At 41.9% G+C, this 19,777-nt stretch overlaps 1 protein-coding gene across 1 annotated transcript in view; it reads left to right on the top strand.

Moving 5' to 3' along the window:
• The window catches only part of LOC137658876 (cytosolic iron-sulfur assembly component 3-like), a 97,825-nt gene that overhangs the window by 15,046 nt on the left and 63,002 nt on the right, over positions 1-19,777 (top strand). The window contains exons 3-4 of the mRNA XM_068394001.1: positions 1,027-1,139; positions 15,713-15,840. Of these exons, the coding sequence (XP_068250102.1) occupies positions 1,027-1,139; positions 15,713-15,840 (241 nt within the window). The remainder of the gene's footprint in view (positions 1-1,026; positions 1,140-15,712; positions 15,841-19,777) is intronic.

The raw sequence follows: 19,777 nt of genomic DNA, 5'->3' as shown, positions 1-19,777 counted from the left end.
GTCTTAAGGTTAAAAGTTGGGTGGGTGGGGTTAAGTTAGGTTAACCCTCCATCCACCAGTAACTCCAATTGCCTTGAATGTTCGAGCGTCACTGAAGTTATGCTCCTATTAAAGGACTCAGGGTTACATAGTTAGGATTATTTAAAAAATTGTGGTTTTAAAAACTCTGTGATTCTATTCTAAAGGATAATAATAATGTAGCTATTTATATAACATATATAAATGACTCAGGGTTACATAGTGAGGAAAAATAAAATTTTAAAAAAAATTATGGTATTAAAAACTGTGATTCTATTCTAAAGGATAATAATAATGTAACAATTTATATAACATATATTATTTAATCATACTCTATTATTTTCTTTAGTAAAATTGTGTAATTTTTAAAAAATTTCTTTGGATATATTATGGAAGGATCTCATTGCATATATTCAAATCTATTCCCCATTTTTTTTTTTTTTCATTTCAGTAAGAATTTTAAATGATTATTGTTTTTGCCTTTAAAACCAAATGTCTCACAGTGGGAGGCTTTGGCTCTGGGAGAATGGACAATAATCTTTAGTCTCTGGAAGTTGATTTTTTGTTTTTCTTTTACTTTATTTTTGCAGCTGATCAGTGAATATCTGTACATAGTGTAATTTTCTAAAGTGATACCAAATGGTCAACTGCATATAACTGAATCTGATGATGAGATGGTCATACTTTACTAATTCTATGAGGATTTTAATTCCCCTTTCAATATTTTTATTGTTATTTGTTATGATAGGAATTTTAAATGTTTATACTTGAGAAATGTAAAGTACAGCGGTGTCTTATTACAATTTCCTTCACGAGGCTTTCCTATCGTTGTCATTTATACATAAAATACATATGTGAACACAGGAGGCTGATAAGAAAATTTGGCAATTTTTCTTTAGAATGTTTTTTTTTATTTAGAATTAACTTACCATACCCCAACTACATAAAATACTCTTTATGTGAATTACTTTTGCTTACTCATCACACATTTATTTAATCTTTCCACAGCCAAAATATGAAAAAGCCAAGATAACACTGAATGATTGCCTTGCGTGTAGTGGGTGTATCACCTCAGCTGAAGTGATTTTAGTTAACCAACAGAGTCATGAGGAATTCTACAGGTAGGTTTGCTGTTGCTTTTGATGCTGTTTTTGTGACTTTAGGATTTTATCATTATTCGTACCTCATAACTTTGGAATTAGCTGTGTTAAGGCCGGGACCACACTAGTGACTCTGTGGCGCCACAAAGCCACGCCACGTCTGTGGCGGGGATGAGCGACAGAGAGCCACTGTCGCTTGCCACAGTCGCTAGTTTGCGCGGCAAAACTTGAAACAATGGAAACCTATGGGAGACCACATCCCCGCCACACGATGCTGTGGCTTTGTGGCGCCACAGAGTCGCTAGTGTGCTCCCGGCCTAAGGGTTTAAATTTTAGGAATTTTTATTTCTTCGTATATTGTACAGCATCATATGATTCATGTTGACCCGAGTGCTTTAGGAACCGGTTTTGTATACATTAATTATTCCTAAACATATGCAGATCTTCCATTCTTTAAAATAGGGATATGCCTTTAATGGTGCTGGAGTGACCATTGAATCGTTAACTAGGCAATTAATGAATGAGAGGTATGACTAGTTGAAAGCCCCGCCAACTTACCTGTTACAGAATTTTGTAGCCACTTTTGTCTGACTGCAATAAGTATATACAGTATGTATTGTTGTGCTGCTCTTTCAATTGTTGGATATTGTCTTACTTTCAATTTTTCAATATTAATTTTACCCGATAATCATGTAGCTGTCAACTCTGTTGCCCGACAGAAATCTACGGTCGGGATACGCCAGCGATCGCTATACAGGTGGGGGTGTACACAACAGCGCCATCTGTGAGTAGGTACTCAAGTACTTCTTGTCAACAATAACTCAATTTTTCCTCTGTCGTGCCACCGGCAAGACCTACTAATACGCCGTCCCTAACTGGATTTGTTTTCACAACTTTTTGGTGAAGTACACTATTCCAGTTTTGAGCTTTCGCTATGCAGGGGTTTTATCTTCATTTCAAAACTTGAACTCGTTTTGGATAGATTTAATTATGGTGACGAAGAGAGTATGGACTCTCTTTCACTTTTAAATGGCCGACCCTTCCCTTAGACGGAAGTGTTGGTGTCGAAGAGAGTATAGACTCTCTTTCACTTTTTATGACCGACCCTTCCCTTAGACGGAAGTGTGTTTAGGTTTTTGGTAATTTTGCTTAACAAAGTTATAGATTTATTTTCTATCTCTCCGCCATTTATAGGCCTCTTCGATTAACTTTCCATTTATTATAAACTTATAAGAATTAATTTTTATGTTTGTTTATATGCGACCTTTCCTAATAGTAGGCGGTCCTTACTTGGAACTGAAGTTAATTAACATTGAGCCCGTCATATCGTATTTCCTGTTAAGAATTTATGCTATTTTAATTTTAATGTTTTTGAAAGAATTTCTTGGATAGTCTCGTACTGTTTTCAAAGATGAACTAACGTTTAGTTTAGTCTCCGCAGTTGTTGACGTTCAAAACGTTCAACATGCGCTCTATCGTTACGATAGAGAGAGAGTATTTCACGGTTTCACGTTGCAGTAAGAGTAAACCGATTCTAGCGTTTCGTTCATTCTTTCTTAGCTTAAATGGTTTTAATTCTAATAAAGGAACTTTTTATTTGGGAAACCTTTCAGTTTTTTCCTTTAACAAATAATATGTTTTAACGATATATAATTGGGCTCATCTCTCAGGTTCTAAGTCAAGAGAGAGAGAGAGAGAGATAGAGACGGAGGGAGAGAGAGGAGGATAAACGTTTCGTTCAAGCGGGTAACGTTGTTCTCGTTTTTTACTCTTCTCCCTAGTCGCTATAGGGGAAGAAGGTAAAACGTTTCTAGAGTTTTATTCTTGTTCCCAGGCTTTTTGCGGTGAGAGATTTTAAACGTAGTTTATTTGATCTAGTGTTTAGTCTCTTTTCCAGCCACTGAATTCTTTATCTTTCATTATGTTTTTCTGTTACATTGTAAAACTGTTTTCGCAATTACTACCTTTTAATGAAGGATAGGATTGCGTTTTTCAGGTACAAATCACTTAAAGTTTCGAGTTCAGTGAAATAAGTGCAAACAGAAAATCAAAAGTGATAAAGTGATATGCGCAAAGTGTTACAGTGTTGCGTTCGAGGGTTCGTTTGTTCGTGCCAGTTGTTCACCTAGTCCGATACCTCTTACAAGCTCCCAAGCCCAGGGGAGAAGTAATGTCGAAGGACTTATGGGTTCCACAGGTCTTGATCGACGAACAAACGTTTCCCTCCGTGGTTTCGGGTGTATCTACACACGTTGCCGACGTGATCACCCCACCCACACAAAGACGAGAGAGCCCATTTATTCCTCGTCTGCGGAAGAGGTTTCTCGCAGAAACCATGGACCAAATCTTGCAGCTTTTAAGTGCAAGTCGGTCCCTTCCGCGCAAGTCCAACGGCCTAGGTGTAGCCACTGGGTCAGTTCGGACTCGCTCCAGTCATCCGACGACTGCACACCTCCCAAGAGAGGCAAGGTGGTACCGCAACAGGCAGTAACTCCGTCTGTTGCCGCACCAGCTGTTTTAGACCCTCAGTCACAACGGACAGTAGCTCCGTTTGTTGTTGTCTTTCATAGACCCTAGTGGTCCATGCTGCAGACTATACAGTCTCAGCTTGCTCCTTCATGCAGGAGTATCGTGCTGGAAGGTTGACAATGCACCTGTTAATCTACAACCTTCCACGGTTGTGCGCTCAGCAGATGCTGCGGCTGCCTGCTCTCCACCTGTGAGAGCTCCACCTCCGATGCGCAGTCGTCCCTGCCAGACGCATGTTCATGCTGCACCCTCCATTGACATGCGTGAGCTACCGCACAATGCGGCATGCTCCGCAACCCATGCGGCATGCTCCGCATCCCATACGGCATGCTCCGCAACCCACGGCAGTCCCTCCCACGCACCAACACTCAGCTTTGTTGTTGCCAGCTCCCACACTCCGACTGCGGAGAAGGTTGACGATGCACCCGTGGGCCTACACCTCCCACGGTTGTGCGCCCGGCATGGCTTCCTGCTCTCACACTCTTGTTGTGAGAGCTCCTCCACCCATGCACAGTCAACCCTGCCAGATGTATGATGACTCCCACACACTGAGCACTCCGTTGCCGTGCGTGAGCTACCACAAGCTGCCGTGTTTTGACACGGTGTGTCAGCCTCCGCAACACACTGTGGTTACCGCCACTCGCCCGCAGCAAACTAGTCAGTCAGGAGTTGAGGCTTCCCCACACAACTTTGGTTGTTGCCAACTCACAGACTGTCAAACAGTTACTTGACGTTGCCTTCTGGTCTGCTACTTATACACCAGTGCTGTATGTCCTCACGCTCCTGTTGTGGTTGACAGTTCAGTTTTTGACAGTTCACAGACTGTCAAGCAGTTTCATAACGTTGCCTTCTGGTCTGCTGCTTTTGTACCAGTGAAACCCTCACTGAGAGAACCTAGCTTTTCTCGGATATGGTTCCTGTAGATGAGAAAGTGCTGTTCTCCCTCCTTCTGATATTCCCTTGAGGACTCTGTCATTTGGAGAGGAGCCTTAAGCTGCTTAGCCTCCTATGGACTTTAATTTAAGCATAACATGCTTCCAGGGAGGGTAAATGGTTCCGCTTCAGTCGCTAACCCCGTCTGTTGCCACACCTGCTCCCATAGTCCTTGGGCTTTGTTGCAAGACATGCAGTCCAAGCTTAGTCCTTGATAGAGGATTTTTTACGGAGAAGAACCTTCTTGCCAACGACCTTCCTATCGGTTGTTTGTACGCCCTGTTGACGCTGAGGTATCCTACTCACGTCCGCCAGTTGAGATGGTTCCTCCACCGGTGCGACCCAGTGTGGGTTGCCAGTCGCACGTTGACGTTAAGCTACTCTCGGAGGTGGTTGTGGACGTTCAGTGTGTCACTGGGAAGACGTTCAACAACCAGCAGAGGTGACTTGTTGTGACGCAGTGCGGCAACCTCAGCAACCCGATAAGGGGTTGTCTGTACTACCCAGACAGTCTAGACAGTTTCGGGTTGTCGCTGTACTTCCTCGCATCCCCATGGTTGACAGTTCACAGACTGTGCAGCAGTACCATGATCTTGTGTCCGGCTCCGTCACGCATTCACCAGTGCGACCGGATTCAGCGAGTCAGACGTTGCCCACTCCGTTGCCGTTTCCTCATCAGTTTCGGATGAGGAACCCTCTGATGAGGACATGGCTGAACAAGAAGATCAATCCCCAGCCCTGCTATCCATCCAGAAGATGCTGAAGAAGGAATACGGCCCTGTCAGGCTGTGGATGAGTCTGGTTAGGACACTGTCATCCGTGGTTCAATTGGTGTCACTTGGAAGACTACACCTCCGTCCTCTTCGGTTTCATCTAGCTCTTCACTGGAAAAGGACAAGACGCTAGAAGCGGTCTCGATCCCGGTTTCCGGAAGATAAGTCTGGTCTAACCTGAGGAAAGGACTTTATCAACCTTTTATAGGGTCTTCCCCTGACTGTTCAGACTCCCAACCACGTTCTCTTCTCAGACGCATCGGACGTAGGCTGGGGTGCGACCTTAGGCGGTAGGGAATGCTCGGGATTATGGAACTCGAGTCAAAGGACAATGCATTTTAAATGCAAGAAGCTTCTGGCAGTACGTCTGACCTGGAAAAGCTTCAGGTCTCTCCTTCAAGACAAAGTAATGGAGGTCAACACGGACAACTCCCTGCTTTGATGTTCATCTCCTAGCAAGGAGGGACCTACTCTCTGCCATGGTGCGAGTTCGCTAGTGACCTCCTCTCATGTTCAACAGGTCTAGACTTTTCACTAGTAACAAATTTCTTCCAAGGCAACTTGAATGTCTTAGCAGTTTGTCTCAGTAGGAAGGGACAAATATTCCAACATATTGGATCCTCCACAGAGATGTATGCAAGAGACTTTGGGTCACCTGGGGCCAGCCAACCATAGATCTCTTCGCAACCTCGATGTCCAAGAGGCTCTCAATACTTTGCTCACCTATCCCGGACCCAGCAGTGGTTCTTTTAGATGCCTTTCTACTAGATTAGTCTCATCTAGATCTATATGCATTCCCTCCGTTCTAGATTGTCAACAAGGTACTGCAGAAGTTCGCCTCTCACGATGGGACAAAGTTGACACTAGTTGCTTCCCTCTGGCCCGCGAGAGATAACTTACCGAGGTACTTCGATGGCTAGTAGACGTTCCCAGAACTCTTCCCCTAAGGGTGGACCTGCTACGTCTGCCACGCGTAAGAAGGTACTCCAAGGCCTCCACGCTCTTCGTCTCACTGCCTTCAGAGTATCGAAAGACTCTCGAGAACTAGAGGTTTTTCGAAGGAGGCAACCAGAGCGATTGTTAGAGCAAGGAGAACATCCACCCTTAGAGTCTACCAATCGAAGTGGGAAATCTTCCTAAACTGGTGCAAGTCAGTATCCGTATCCTCGACCAGTACCTCTGTAACTCAATAGCTGACTTCCTCTTATTTCTGAGGAAAGAGCGATCTCTTTCAGCTCCCACTTTCAAGGGTTACAGAAGCATGTTGGCATCAGTCTTCCGTCACAGAGGCTTAGATCTTTCCAACAATAAAGATCTACAGGACCTCCTTAAGTCTTTTGAGACCACGAAGGAGCGTCGTTTGGTTACACCTGGCTGGAATTTAGACGTGGTTCTAAGATTCCTTATGTTAGACAGGTTCGAACCACTTCAATCAGCCTCCCTGAAAGATCTCACCTTTAAGACTCTTTTCCTGATATGCTTAACCACAGCTAAAAGAGTCAGTGAGATTCATGCCTTCAGCAAGAACATCGGATTTTCATCCGAAACGGCTACATGTTCTACATCTTGGTTTTCTAGCCAAACACGAGCTGCTTTCTCGGCCTTGACCAATATCGTTCGTTATTCCAAACTTATCGTATGGTTGGAAATGAACTAGAAAGAGTATTATGTCCTGTAAGAGCTCTTAAGTTCTATTTTAAAAACCTTTACGAGGCCCGTCTGAAGCTTTATGGTGTTCAGTTAAGAATTCATCTTTGCCTATGTCAGAGAATTCTTTATCCTATTATTTTCAGACTGTTAATACGAGAAGCTCATTCCCTTCTGAATGAGGAAGACCAAGCTTGGCTGAAGGTAAGGACACACGAAGTTAGAGCTGTCACAACTTCCGTGACCTTTTAATAAAATAGATCTCTGCAAAATATTTTCGACGCAACCTTTTGGAAAAGCTAATCAGTGTTCGCGTCTTTTTTCTTAAGAATGTCCAGTCTCTTTACGAGAACTGCTACACTCTGGGACCATTCGTAGCAACGAGTGCAGTAGTGGTGGGGGCTCCACCACTACAATTCCCTAATTCCAGAACCTTTTTAATCTTTCTCTTGAAATATTTCTGGGTTGTCCGGAAGGCTAAGAAGCCTTCCGCATCCTGGTTGATTTGGCGGGTGGTCAAATTCTTTCTTGAGAAGCGCCTAGATTAGAGGTTGTGATGAGGTCCTTTAGTATGGGTTACAGCCCTTCATACTTCAGCACCTAGGAGTCGCTCAGCATCCTAAGAGGATCGCTAGGCTCAGTAAGGAAGACGTACTTAAAAAGGCAGAGTAATGGTTCAAGTCGACTTCCTTACCAGGTACTTATTTATTTTATGTTTGTTATTTTGAATAACGGCTAAAATAAGATACGGGATACTTAGCTTCTTTGTTAACATGTATGCTGGTCTCCACCCACCACCCTGGGTGTGAATCAGCTACATGATCATCGGGTAAGATTAATATTGAAAAATGTTATTTTCATTAGTAAAATAAATTTTTGAATATACTTACCCGATGATCATGAATTTAAGGACCCGCCCTTCCTCCCCATAGAGAACCAGTGGACCGAGGAGAAAATTGAGTTCTTGTTGACAAGAAGTACTTGAGTACCTACTCACAGATGGCGCTGTTGTGTACACCCCCACCTGTATAGCGATCGCTGGCGTATCCCGACCGTAGATTTCTGTCGGGCAACAGAGTTGACAGCTACATGATCATCGGGTAAGTATATTCAAAAATTTATTTTACTAATGAAAATAACATTTTTATGAGTTTGTTTTCTTTTGAGTGCTATCGCATGTAATAACAGAAGTGTACTGAAAGGTAAGCATGGGGGGAAGTGAATTTTGTTCCTATGAGGTTAAAAATCGTTAAATTCCGTGTGCTGTATACATTTTGTTGTTCTTGCTCCTCCTATCGGAAATATTACGAACATGGAATGTAAAGGGGCTTTTACACAGTCAAACGATTCGTCAAACTCGGTGGAATGATCCTGGGATTTTGCTCGGGAAGTCTTGTGCTATCTTCTCAAATCCTCTCCAGTCGGCTCTTCACAAGTCGTTGTGGGGACGACCATGAGACTGTACTCCCCTCTGCTAGACTGGTACTTTTTAGATTACATTCAATGGGAAATGTTGCTACATACTCATCTTCCTTAGAGGAAAACTAAATGCTTTTGGTGACTCGAGGGACTTGTAGTGCTTGTAATACAGTACTGTACTTGAATCATCATGGAAAATCCTCTTTCGTTCCTTAGGTTTTTAAACGAGTTGCCTACCAGTGTCCATGAGAGTGTTAAGCTTTAGCTGCTTGGAATGACCTCTTCAGAGTATTTTCTGGACAAGATTGATACTCCTTGCTTTTATTGTGATCCGAGGGTCATGACAAGATCTTCTGGTCTCGTGTCAAGAAAAGGATGAAAGACTTAGGAATGCTTTTCGACTTAAAATTTTCATTTTACTTGTATCAATATTGTCTAGGGGGAAGATGCGAGTTCGCTCTCTATTATCCCTCCTCCATCAACTCCTCTCTCCTATTCTCATCTTTGGTTACTTCTCGTGAGGAAGAATTTGCAGTAGTCGTGCAGAGGCCTCTCACAAGAAGTTACCTGTATTTCGATCTTAAGAGTGTGTTGTTCTATTGCTGGATGGATTGACCGATATCACCTGCTGACCGTTACTATAGGGCTTGGTGAGATAAGCCAGGTGAGAGTGAGCATTGTTCCTACCATAGCTCAGTCCTGCCATGACATAGGAGCATCATTGTCCATAGAGAGCCACTTTCATCTGTCTGGAGGGAGTAACAGAACTGGCTCGCTGACCGATTCCTTTGGGATCCTGTCAAGTGGAGTGTGACCTAAGTTTGTTAGCTAATCCTATGACACTAGTTTAAAGTGAGCGGTTCAACACATGCCAATCACTAGAATCATAAGTCGGGTAAGGATAAAGTATACACTGCTATTTAGAAAATAAGTCGGGTAATTACGGGCTGCTTTAATGCAAGAGCCTGTGGCCTGCACCTTCAGTGTAGGTTGCTCTAATACCTACCTACCTAAATCGGGTGAGAATAAGGTATACAGTGCTCTTGAAGCTACCTTCTTCCTGTTGGAGGGAGCACTGAAGTTCACCAGGTGACAATTTCCCTGGAACTTTGTCAGTTAGATAGTGAGCCCGGTATAGCTGATACATCTGAAAAACCAATAGAAAGTAACGATCCCTCCTGGGATTGGATACCTGGAGCAGAAATGTGTTCATTAACCTGGATGGTCCCTTCTGTGGGACATTATAGGGTGGCCTGAGAGAAACGCACTACAATGGGGATATAAAGAACTTTTTTCTCCGTCCAGAAGACATTTTGGCATACTGTATTATGGACTTACTCTGCTTAAGAAACCTCTCGGTAAAATTTGGATCTCTCTTCCTCATGGGAATGATTTACGCTTGAAGGGAGCTTTGAGTAGTCTTGCACATGTTAGACTGGGGTCTCTGGTTGGGATGGACTTCATATTCATGGCACATGCATTTTCTCTTCCTGCTGGCCTGAAGAGAGGACCTTATGATTTTTTCTTTCAGATTGTAGCTCTTCTCTGCTTTGGCAAGAAAATAGGTGAAGCTCCTTAGTTTTGTGTGGATCCCCTCTCATTTTGGAATTGGTGCATGCGTCTTACCTATCATGAGACATCGGCCTCAGGGTGGGATGGTTCTCACCTTAGGTTCTAATCAGAGGAGGTGAGTGTGTCCCTCATAACGGTATTGTCTTCTCTGTGTCGACAAGAGAATAGTTTCAGACTTTTTAGCATGTCAGACTTCCGAAGGATGGGGGTTCCATCTTGTGCCACCTGTCATTTTTAAACTACCTTGTTAACAATTCAATGGCTGTTCCAGTGCTGCTGAAGACTTATCCCTATCTTAAGAACTGGACTTTGTATAGATAGGGAAAATACAAATTACTTTTAAGATTTTTTGTGTTAATTATTTTGTGATCTCCAAGAACTTTCATGTAAAGGCTAGAACATGGAATCCAACACTACTTGAAACACAAAAGAAATATGTTCTCACCTGCTCTAGCGCCAATGTTTCAATGTGCAAAGCACAGGCTAAGTGTGTAGAAGGGAGACCCACAAGTTCAGCATGTATTGAACATGTCATAACACCTCTATTGCTAAAATTATCTGGCAACCAATGATGCTTCATTAGCTAGAATTAAAAGCAATCTGGAGACAATGCTGCTTACGCACGTAACATAAGCCAAGCCACTATCTTTGTTTCTGCTGCTGAGCTGTCATTATGTTACATGCTCAGCTCCAGGAAATGATAAGTCTTCATCTGATGTTAAGTAACACTAATCAAACTAATGTTTAGTTATCCACTATTCTTTGTAATGGAGTTAACGTAGTAGAGGTGTTTAATTATCGCTCTGGATTGTGTTAAGTGTTAATTTTGCATGTTTATGCAATCGGCTTCTTACGATGTACGAAGCCACTCCTAGCACAGAGGTGTTTTGAGTTTTTGTAGCTTGTTACCAATCCTAATTTTATGATCTTATTTAACTCCCTTTCATTTTGATTTAAGTTCTTGTAAGTCTGATTCCTTAAAGTATAATTTTCAGCTAACATAGCTTAGTATGTATCATGGTTGCCATCGTACTGTATAATTCTTTTCGGCCTCAGCTTTAACATCAGTTGAGGAGTGTTTACATACAGTAACTGTCACTTGTGTTACTGACCCCATCTGAATGATGTTAAGATTAGTGTAGCCTAATGTTTTACGCATACACTAGCCTATTATAAGGATATAGTATTAATTTTTTTTCTATTAGTTTCTCCATGCCACAACCTGTGATACTGTATTATAGGTAGTAGGTTGGCCAGGGCACCAGCCACCCCTTGAGATACTACCACTAGAGAGTTATGGGGTTCTTTGACTGGCCAGACAATACTACATTGCTATGGTAAGCAGCTCTTCTAGGAGAAGAATACTCCAAAATCAAATCAGTGTTCTCTAGTGTTGGTAGTGCCATAGCCTCTGTACCATGGTCTTCCACTGTCTTGGGTTAGTGTTCTCTTGCTTGAGGGTACACTCGGGCACGCTATTCTATCTAATTTCTCTCTTTCTTGTTTTGTTAAAGTTTTTATAGTTATATAGGAAATATTTATTTTAATGTTGTTGCTATTCTTAAAATATTTTATTTTTCCTTTTTTCCTTTCCTCACTGGGCTATTTTCCCTGTTGGGGCCCCTAGGCTTATAGCATCCTGCTTTTCCAACCAGGGTTGTAGCTTAGCAAGTAATAATAATAATAATAATAAGAGTTTGAAGGATTTAAAGAACATAAAGGATTTTGTGAAGTTCTTCCCAAGAAATGGGGGGCTCAAGTATGTATGAGTAAATATGAGTAAATTGGGGGATGTTTTTCCTTCCATTTCAGATCATTTTAGGTAAGGCACCACAGATTTGCTGCTTACAGTCTGGAGAAGATAGAAATAAAGGAGTGTCCATATAGTGACCATCTATGTAAACTCCTTTCCCCCCAAAAAAACTTTAGTGAATAAGTTAAAAGCTATAGTTAATTTTTTTTAGCAAGGCAGATTTGCACCGACTCGCAGCGGTGCCCTTTTAGCTTGGAAAAGTTTCCTGATTGCTGATTGGTTGGACAAGATAATTCTAGCCAATCAGCGATCAGAAAACTTTTCCGAGCTATAAGGGCACCGCTGCGAGTCGCTGCAAATGCGCCTCTTTAAAAGAAATTGACTATAGTGTATGTGCAGTTAGCTCTTCCGTAGAAACAGGAAAATATTTCGGCCGTACTTAAGCAAAAAGGAAACCTGCCATTGTAAGGCTTTGGCCTATTGTACGAGTGAGCAACAGTCCTTGGAGCAAACAGCAAAGAGGCCAGCACCTCACACTTATCCCAAGCTTCTTCAGTCTGCACCTATGTCTCCTTGAGAATAACATAGGCAGCAAAATCTTCCTGCTCTGGTAGAGTTCAAATCCCTGTTACTTAGATAGTTTTTTTAAGAGGAATAAGGTGGTTGGAAGCAAACCTGGCAAAACCGGGCTGTTGGTCAGCTGTACAGAGGCAGAGGACCTCATTCATGAATATCCCATGGTCATGCATTCTCTCTTGTTTTTGAGAGCGTTTGGACTGTTTTCTTTGTGAGGACAAAGCATAGTCTTGTAAAGTCTGGCTTGGCTGGCGATCTCCAAATTACCTGCATGACACCATTTTTATCAGAACAAATCCATGGAAATTTACTACTTCGGAAGCAAAAAGCTGAAAGAATTTGTCATAGGAAAATGCAAGCTCTTAAAATTACCTTTCAGACTATTCAATGCACTGAAGTAAGTGATCCTCGACACATGAGATGTAACTTATTCAAGATGATGACCATCACGATTGTATGCCAATTAATTAACTGATTGTCTTGGTCATTTACTATAGATGTTATACATGATAATTACTAGCATGTCCCTGTTGCTTCTCACATTTAATGTTACTAAGGGTTTCAGTTCAAAAGGGGTTCATACAGATACAAGTGATGCCTTTCAGCTTCAATATTGTCCCATTAGTGTTCATAAAACCAGCAAAGTTGGTGATTACCTCTTTCAGTTATAGGGGGTTCAGGTCATTGCGTCTTTGCACATTTGGCTAGCTGTGCCAGAGACAAAAGAATTTCTCCTCTGGTACACAAATCAAGATTATCAGGGTATGTAGTTTCAAGAAGGATATTCTGATGGCACTGTTGAAAGCCACTCTAGGTGTGCCAAAAACATCTTGGCAAAGAATTCTATGCAAGGTCAATTTCTTTCTCCAGCCTTGCTTCTCCTCCAGACAGCAACTGGTGAAGGTCTTGGCCCTTCTTCAGTTTGCTTTGTAATCAGTCCAGTTGCGAAGAACCTAAGGTGGATGTAGAGAAGAGCGGCTCGGAAGGGGTTTTAAGATCACACCAAAGGCCCTATCCAGGTCAGTCCTGTTGGTCTCTCCCCCAATATCCATGATCCTTCATGGAGATGCTGCCAGGTCAGGTTGGGTGATCATTCAGAGGAAACTTATGAGTTCTTGAAATGATCCTCTCAGTTCACAGCATTTCACTTTAAATGTGTTCAAACTGATGGTGGCCTTCCTGACATTCAAGAGACTTAATCTATGATGGAAATTTCATTTTAAGATTTTCATAGCCAACCAGGAAGTATTTTGTTACCACAGGAGAGGAGGACTCTACTCAAGAATTCTCAGTGCAGTTATTCTCCCCTTATGAAGCTCTTTCAGGATAGGGATTGGTCCCTTTCACTCTCTCCATCTTTAGGGCTTGCTCAATGTAGTAACGAAGGGGGCCTCCATACACAGAATGTATCATGGATCAAGATATCCTAATGGTCATCCTGGATCTCCAAGAAGACTTGTTTGCAAGGTAAGAGAACCACAAAATTCCACTATATGTAGCTCTTAATGTAGATTATCTTGCAGTGACAAGAAATGGGTTGAAACAGGACAGGAACAGATGGTCCTAAATTTGTTTTCTCTGAGTTTGATTTCGAAAGCGTTTAATTTCCTTAAGAACTTATCAGGGTCAACTGTGCTGTAGCCTCCCATTGGCCAAACACTCTGTGGCATTCACTGCTTCAGTATCTTGAGAACAAGGCTACACCCTCTAGTCAATACAGATGCATCAAAGAGTAGAGAGAGAAATATCTTCTTTTCATTTTGGACCCAAAACTTTCATGCTTGGATTTTCTTTTCCGGTAAGGAATTTTTCTGCTCGCTCAATAACTTATTGATGTATTATAAGAGGTCATCTTCCACTAGACAATACTAGTCTGTGTGGAAGGAATGACGGTCTTCCAGATGGATAGGTCTCCATGCCAGATAACCTTGGACGTTTTGGTTTCCTTTCTGGTCTACCTTTTTACGATTGGAAGCTTAAGCCATCAATTCTTGACATATAAATCTGCACTTAATAGAACCTGTTGAGCTGTCTTTTATCATTTATTTAGGCTTGGACTGGCTTTACAAGATTATTCAGTCTTTATTTTACAACAACCTTCTCCATCTCACTTGATAGAGTGCAGAGTTTTTGGTATAATTGGATAATTCCTCCTTTTGGCTCAAAGTTACTCCAGAAAGTTAATGTTCATTGCAATAGCTTCAAAAGGAAGAGTCATTGAGCTTACAGCATAACAATGAGATCAGGAGTATACCACCATCATTCCTGTTCGTCTCCTAATTCTGACCCCATGTCTTCTGTTTGGCCAAAGAACAAAAACATCTTCAGAGGTTGTACTTTCTTTACATCAAGTCTCAAGGCAAGGATGGTAATCCCCGTTCCTTGTCTACCCCGCAGTTTTACCTGCAGAGGTCCACAAAATCAGGTCTGTTTCAAGCACCCTGACCAACAAGTCCCTTTCAATAATAATGACCTCCATTATCAAGAAACCTGATCTTTCCCTGCCTAAAATCTCACAATGATAGAGAAATAACTTTCCCTTTGGAAATAGTTTTACTGATATGCAATTTCAGGGCACAGCCGTACGAGTTAATCTGAGCATAAGGTGTTTTTGAGACTGCCTGAAACATCTCGAGCAGTACAGCCAGCGTGCGTGGGGCTCAGCTCGTTTGCAACTCCTATGAAAGGGAATAAGATAGAGGAGGGTGCACACAAAGCAGATCCCTCAGCAGAAGCATAATGACAGGCATATAGCATCTTCTCTGGAGTTTTCCCTTAGAAAGTGAGGGTCAGACTTGTTAGATTTTCTTCTCGCTTATACACATACGATTGAGTTCTTTGCTTGATTGGATTCTGTTAATCTATATGATACTGTACATGATACTACTTGGTTATTGCTCTAATATTAGTCCTTTGAGACCACACAGCACATGGACCCCAAAAAGTGATTTTAACAAAGGAAAAACATGAATTTGAGGTGTTGCTGTGTGGTCTCCAAGACCCTACCTCCTCCTTAGTCTTGTGTAGAAAAGGGAGTTTTTTTTATTCTCACTCTAAAGATGGAAGATGTTGCATGTTAATGTGCAAGGAGCATTGTCTCCAGCGTAGTATTGGTTCTTGGTGATTACATATCAATGATTGGCCAATGATCTCGGCATTGGAGTTGTAATCATTTCAATAGAGCCTGAACCCATGGGTTTCCCTTATATACACTGAGTCCAAGCTTTGTACAATTAAACACTAACCCTAGAGCAGAGCAGACAGTATTTCTTTAGAAATTTAAGTCCTATTGCATTCTCTGTTCTAGGCTTTTACAAAAAAGTTCTTGGAGACTATGTTAAAAAAAGGTTTTTCTTTGTGAAAACCACTATTGATCTTGAAATTTTTTTCAGAGTTATAGCAGAGAATGAGCACGAGTGCAAAAGAAAAGTCGTAGTTGTGTCTTTGTCCCCACAAGCAATATTATCTATTGCTGCAAAGTTTTCACTGTCTCCTGATGAGTGCACTCAAAAACTTGCAGGTAAGAATAAGATGGGTAGAGGCCTTAACGTAGATACAGTAGTTGAAGTGGAGTAACTTTCTCAACTGTTGTAATTAAGTAGAATGATAGGAAATGGAGTGTACAGAGGATGCTTTGTTATGGCACTTATTCTTCCAATGTATCACTGACCCAAAGAAGTTTGGATGAAGGCATAGGTTTTGAGATTAGAGGCAATAGCTGTGGTAACTGTACTGTACTGTACTGTTCTTAGTACATTGTATTTTAATTGTTCATTACTTCTCTTTTAGATTATTTATTTCCTTAGCTAGTAATAATAATGATAATGACAATGATAATATAGTATTGTATGATAATAATAATGGTAATACAGTATAGTATTATACAGTAATGTGGCTGTTTGTTTTATGCTGTGTTGTGAGTTATAATGCACTGTAATTTTAATTTATGTAATGTTAGATGAATTTTGATGATTAGATTTGTTAATAGAAGTCACAAGGATTATGTTGACTTTTTTCAAACAAGAGTTCATAAGACTCCATTTTTAGGAAATAATTTTTGTGTACTGTACGGGTACAGTTTTAATTTCATGGTGAATTATAAAAAAAACCTCAGTAAAAGATCTTTGGTAGTTGTAAGCACCCATTTTAAATATTAAACTTAGCCGGTGAATATATAATAGCTGACGTCTCCGACGGATCGACAGAATTCAAAAACTCGCGAGCGATCGCCATGAAGGTAGCGGGTGTGCCCACTAGCGCCAACTATCGGCCAGATACCGCATATACATGTAAACAGCTTCAGTTCTTCTCTGTCGGTTTCATCGACAAGTCGATTCCACTCGCTATTATGACCTCGAGTTTTCTACCGAATTGGTGAAGTACTTGGTTTTGGTTTTATTGCTTTCGCCGTGTTGGATTATTCAATATTATCCTCAAAAGAAATGCTTTTGAAAGGAGAGTAAAAGTGTTTTGCCCTTGCTTTTATCTCTGGTTTTTTTCCATAGAGTAAAAATGGCCGACCCTTCCCTTAGTGTACGGAAGTGTGTTTTAGGCTTTTAGCAATTATCTTATCACGTTATAAATTGTTGTTGTTAATTATAGATTTTCCTCTATATATTTTATATCTCACCCGCCTTTATTAGGCCTCTTCGATTAGCTTTCCATTTATACTAAACATCAAGATAAATTTTAATGATTTGTTTATATGCGGCCTTACCTATTCCTCCCCTAATCCGAGAGTAGGCGGTCCTAACTTGGAAACCGAAGTTAAACAACGTTGAGCCCATTCAACTTTTATTTTCGTTAAGTTTAAATCATTTGCTCTGTAAGAGTTATTAAATGAATATTTTTTAGTAGATATTTTATGAAAGATTTTCTTTGAATAGTCTTCGTGCTGTTTCAAAGATGAACTAACGTTTGGTTTATTTATGCTACGCAGTTTGCGCTCTATCGTTACGATAGAGAAAGAGAGAATCACGGTTTCACTTTGCAGAAAGAGTAAATCGATTTTGACGTTTTGTTCATTCTTTCAAACTGAAATGTTTTAAATACTAATTTAAAGGAACTTGTTAATTTTCAATTTCTTAGTCCTTTCAGTTTTTTCCTTTGGTCAAATAACCTGTTTATTGACGAAGGGTAAGTGGGCTTTTCTCTTCTGTGTGAAATCAAGAGAGAGAGAGAGAGAGAGACGGAGAGAGAGAGAGGAAGAGAGAACGTTCCGATCTTTATTCTCGTCCCAAGCGAGTAACGTTGTTCTCGAGTCAGTTTTTTACTCTCGTCCTAAGTCTCTGTACAGGGAGAAAGGATAAAACGTTTTTAGTTTTTATTCTCGTCCCAAGGCACTGTACGGTGAGAGATTGAAAACGTAGTTTTTAATGAACTAGTGTTTAGTCTCCTCCCCAGTCACTGATCCTTTTAACTTTATATATTTCCGTTTTATTCGATATATATGTTTACTGTTTTTTGCTTGTATTAATGTGCTTACATTATACGACTTATTTCGCAATTATAACCTTTTGATGTAGGGGAGAATTGCGTGCTTCAGGTAGAAATCAGTTTTTATTCATGCCTAATGTGAAATTATTGAAAAATTCGATTTCAGTGAAGTAAGTGCAAAAACAGAAAATCGTAGTGATAAAGTGATAATTGCGCAAAGTGTTTTTTAGTGTTGCGACCGAGGGTTCACCTGTTCGTGCTTGTCGTTCACCTAGTCCGATACCTCTTTCAGGCTCCCATGCTACCAGGGAGAAGTAATGTCGTAGGACTTATGGGGACGAGAGGCTTTAACCAACGAACAAACGTTCCCTCTATGGTATCGGGCGTGTCTAGCAAGATCGCCCCTACCATAAGACGAGCGAGGCTGTTTTTTCTCCTCGTCATCCGAAGGCTTCTCGCAAAAGAAATCTTGGAGCAAAGTTTCTAGACCCTTAAAGCGGAAGTCAGTCCATTCAGGACAGGTCCAGCGTCCTGGCTGTAGCCATGGGGACAGCTCTGACCCTTTGCAGTCGTCGGAAGACGATTCGCTTATTAAACGCAAGCGTAACACGGGGTCCGAGGGTCGCGGTAAAGGCAATGTTTTGCCAACACAGACGTTACCGTCGTCTCGGCCCGTCCCGACTCCTGTTGATCCTAAATGGGTTGTCCTGCAGGACATGCAGACTAAGCTTGCCTCCCTTATGGAGAAGTATGACGTTGAGCAGGTTCACGATGAACCTTCGCTTTCGAGTCGCCGTTACACTAAACGAGACTCTGGCCGTCAGCCGCCCAAATGAGCATTTACTTGTCCGTTTGACGTTATGAAACGTGATGTCGGGAGTTTGTCACGTCAGTCACGTGACTTGGATCCTTACTCGCTGCAGTCCCGTGTTGACTTTCAGCCGCTACCGCAGCCTCGTGTTGACGTTCAGCCGCTGCCGCAGTCTCGTGTTGACGTTCAGGACGCTCGCCAACCAGCTCAGTTGCCTTGTTTTGACGTTGAACGTCAAGCACCGCAGTCAAGAGTTGTTTTAACTGCTCTATCTAGGCAGTCAAGGCAGTCTCGACTTGACGTCGAGCGTCCTCCCGCACCTGTTGTTGTTGCTGGTCAGTCCTTTAAGCAGTTACATGACGTAGCGTCCTTGACTGCTACTGATGCTCCTTTGCGTGTGGACTCTGCTTGTCAAGCATTGCCACCACAGCAGGTCTCTCCCTTGCTTGAGACTCGGCAATTGTCGGACGAGGTTCCTTCAGATGAGGAAGTTGCTGATCCCCCTCCTACTGATATTCCCTTGGGGACTCTGTCAGACGGAGAGGAGCCTAAAGCTGCTCAGCCCTCTATGGACTTTAAATAAATCATGCTGATTTTTAAGGATCTTTGTCCGGACCATTTTGTAACTGCTGCTCCTCGTTCGCCTAAACATCAGAGTTTACACTAGGCCTAGCTACTTCGAAGCCGTTGTTTTCTAAGCTAGTGCTCTCTCGCTCTTCTAAGAGAGCTTTACGTTTGCTAGGCGACTGGTTGATCACCAGGAGGAGTTTGGGGGAGACAGCCTTTGCTTTCCCTCCTTTTAAACTGGCTTATAGAGCGAGCGTCTGGTATGACACGGGAAAAGTTCTCGGCTTGGGAGTTCCTGCCTCTGCCCAGATAGACTTCTCAAGCCTCATAGACTCTCCCTGGCGCCTGGCCATGAGACGCTCCAAGATTTTATGGTCGGCTTCAGAGCTAGACCATCTCCTGTTAGGAGTTTTTTTCGAGCGTTTGAAGTTTTGCTGTACAATTATGTCATGCATAAACAAGGCTATCAGGGATGGCTCCAATGATCTGACAGCCACGTTCTCTGCAGGAACAAGACTATCAGGGATGGCTCCAATGATCTGGCAGCCACGGTCACTGCAGGAGTAAGTAAGATGCAAGTGCGCTCAATGTGTTCATTGTCAAGACAAACTTCACGATGAAGTCTACCAAGCTGTCTTGACAG

The sequence above is a fragment of the Palaemon carinicauda genome, chromosome 19 (assembly GCF_036898095.1).
Source record: "Palaemon carinicauda isolate YSFRI2023 chromosome 19, ASM3689809v2, whole genome shotgun sequence".
NCBI lineage: Eukaryota > Metazoa > Arthropoda > Malacostraca > Decapoda > Palaemonidae > Palaemon > Palaemon carinicauda.
The sequence above is the reverse complement of the archived record's forward strand: the minus strand, read 5'-3'. Positions and strand labels throughout refer to the sequence as shown.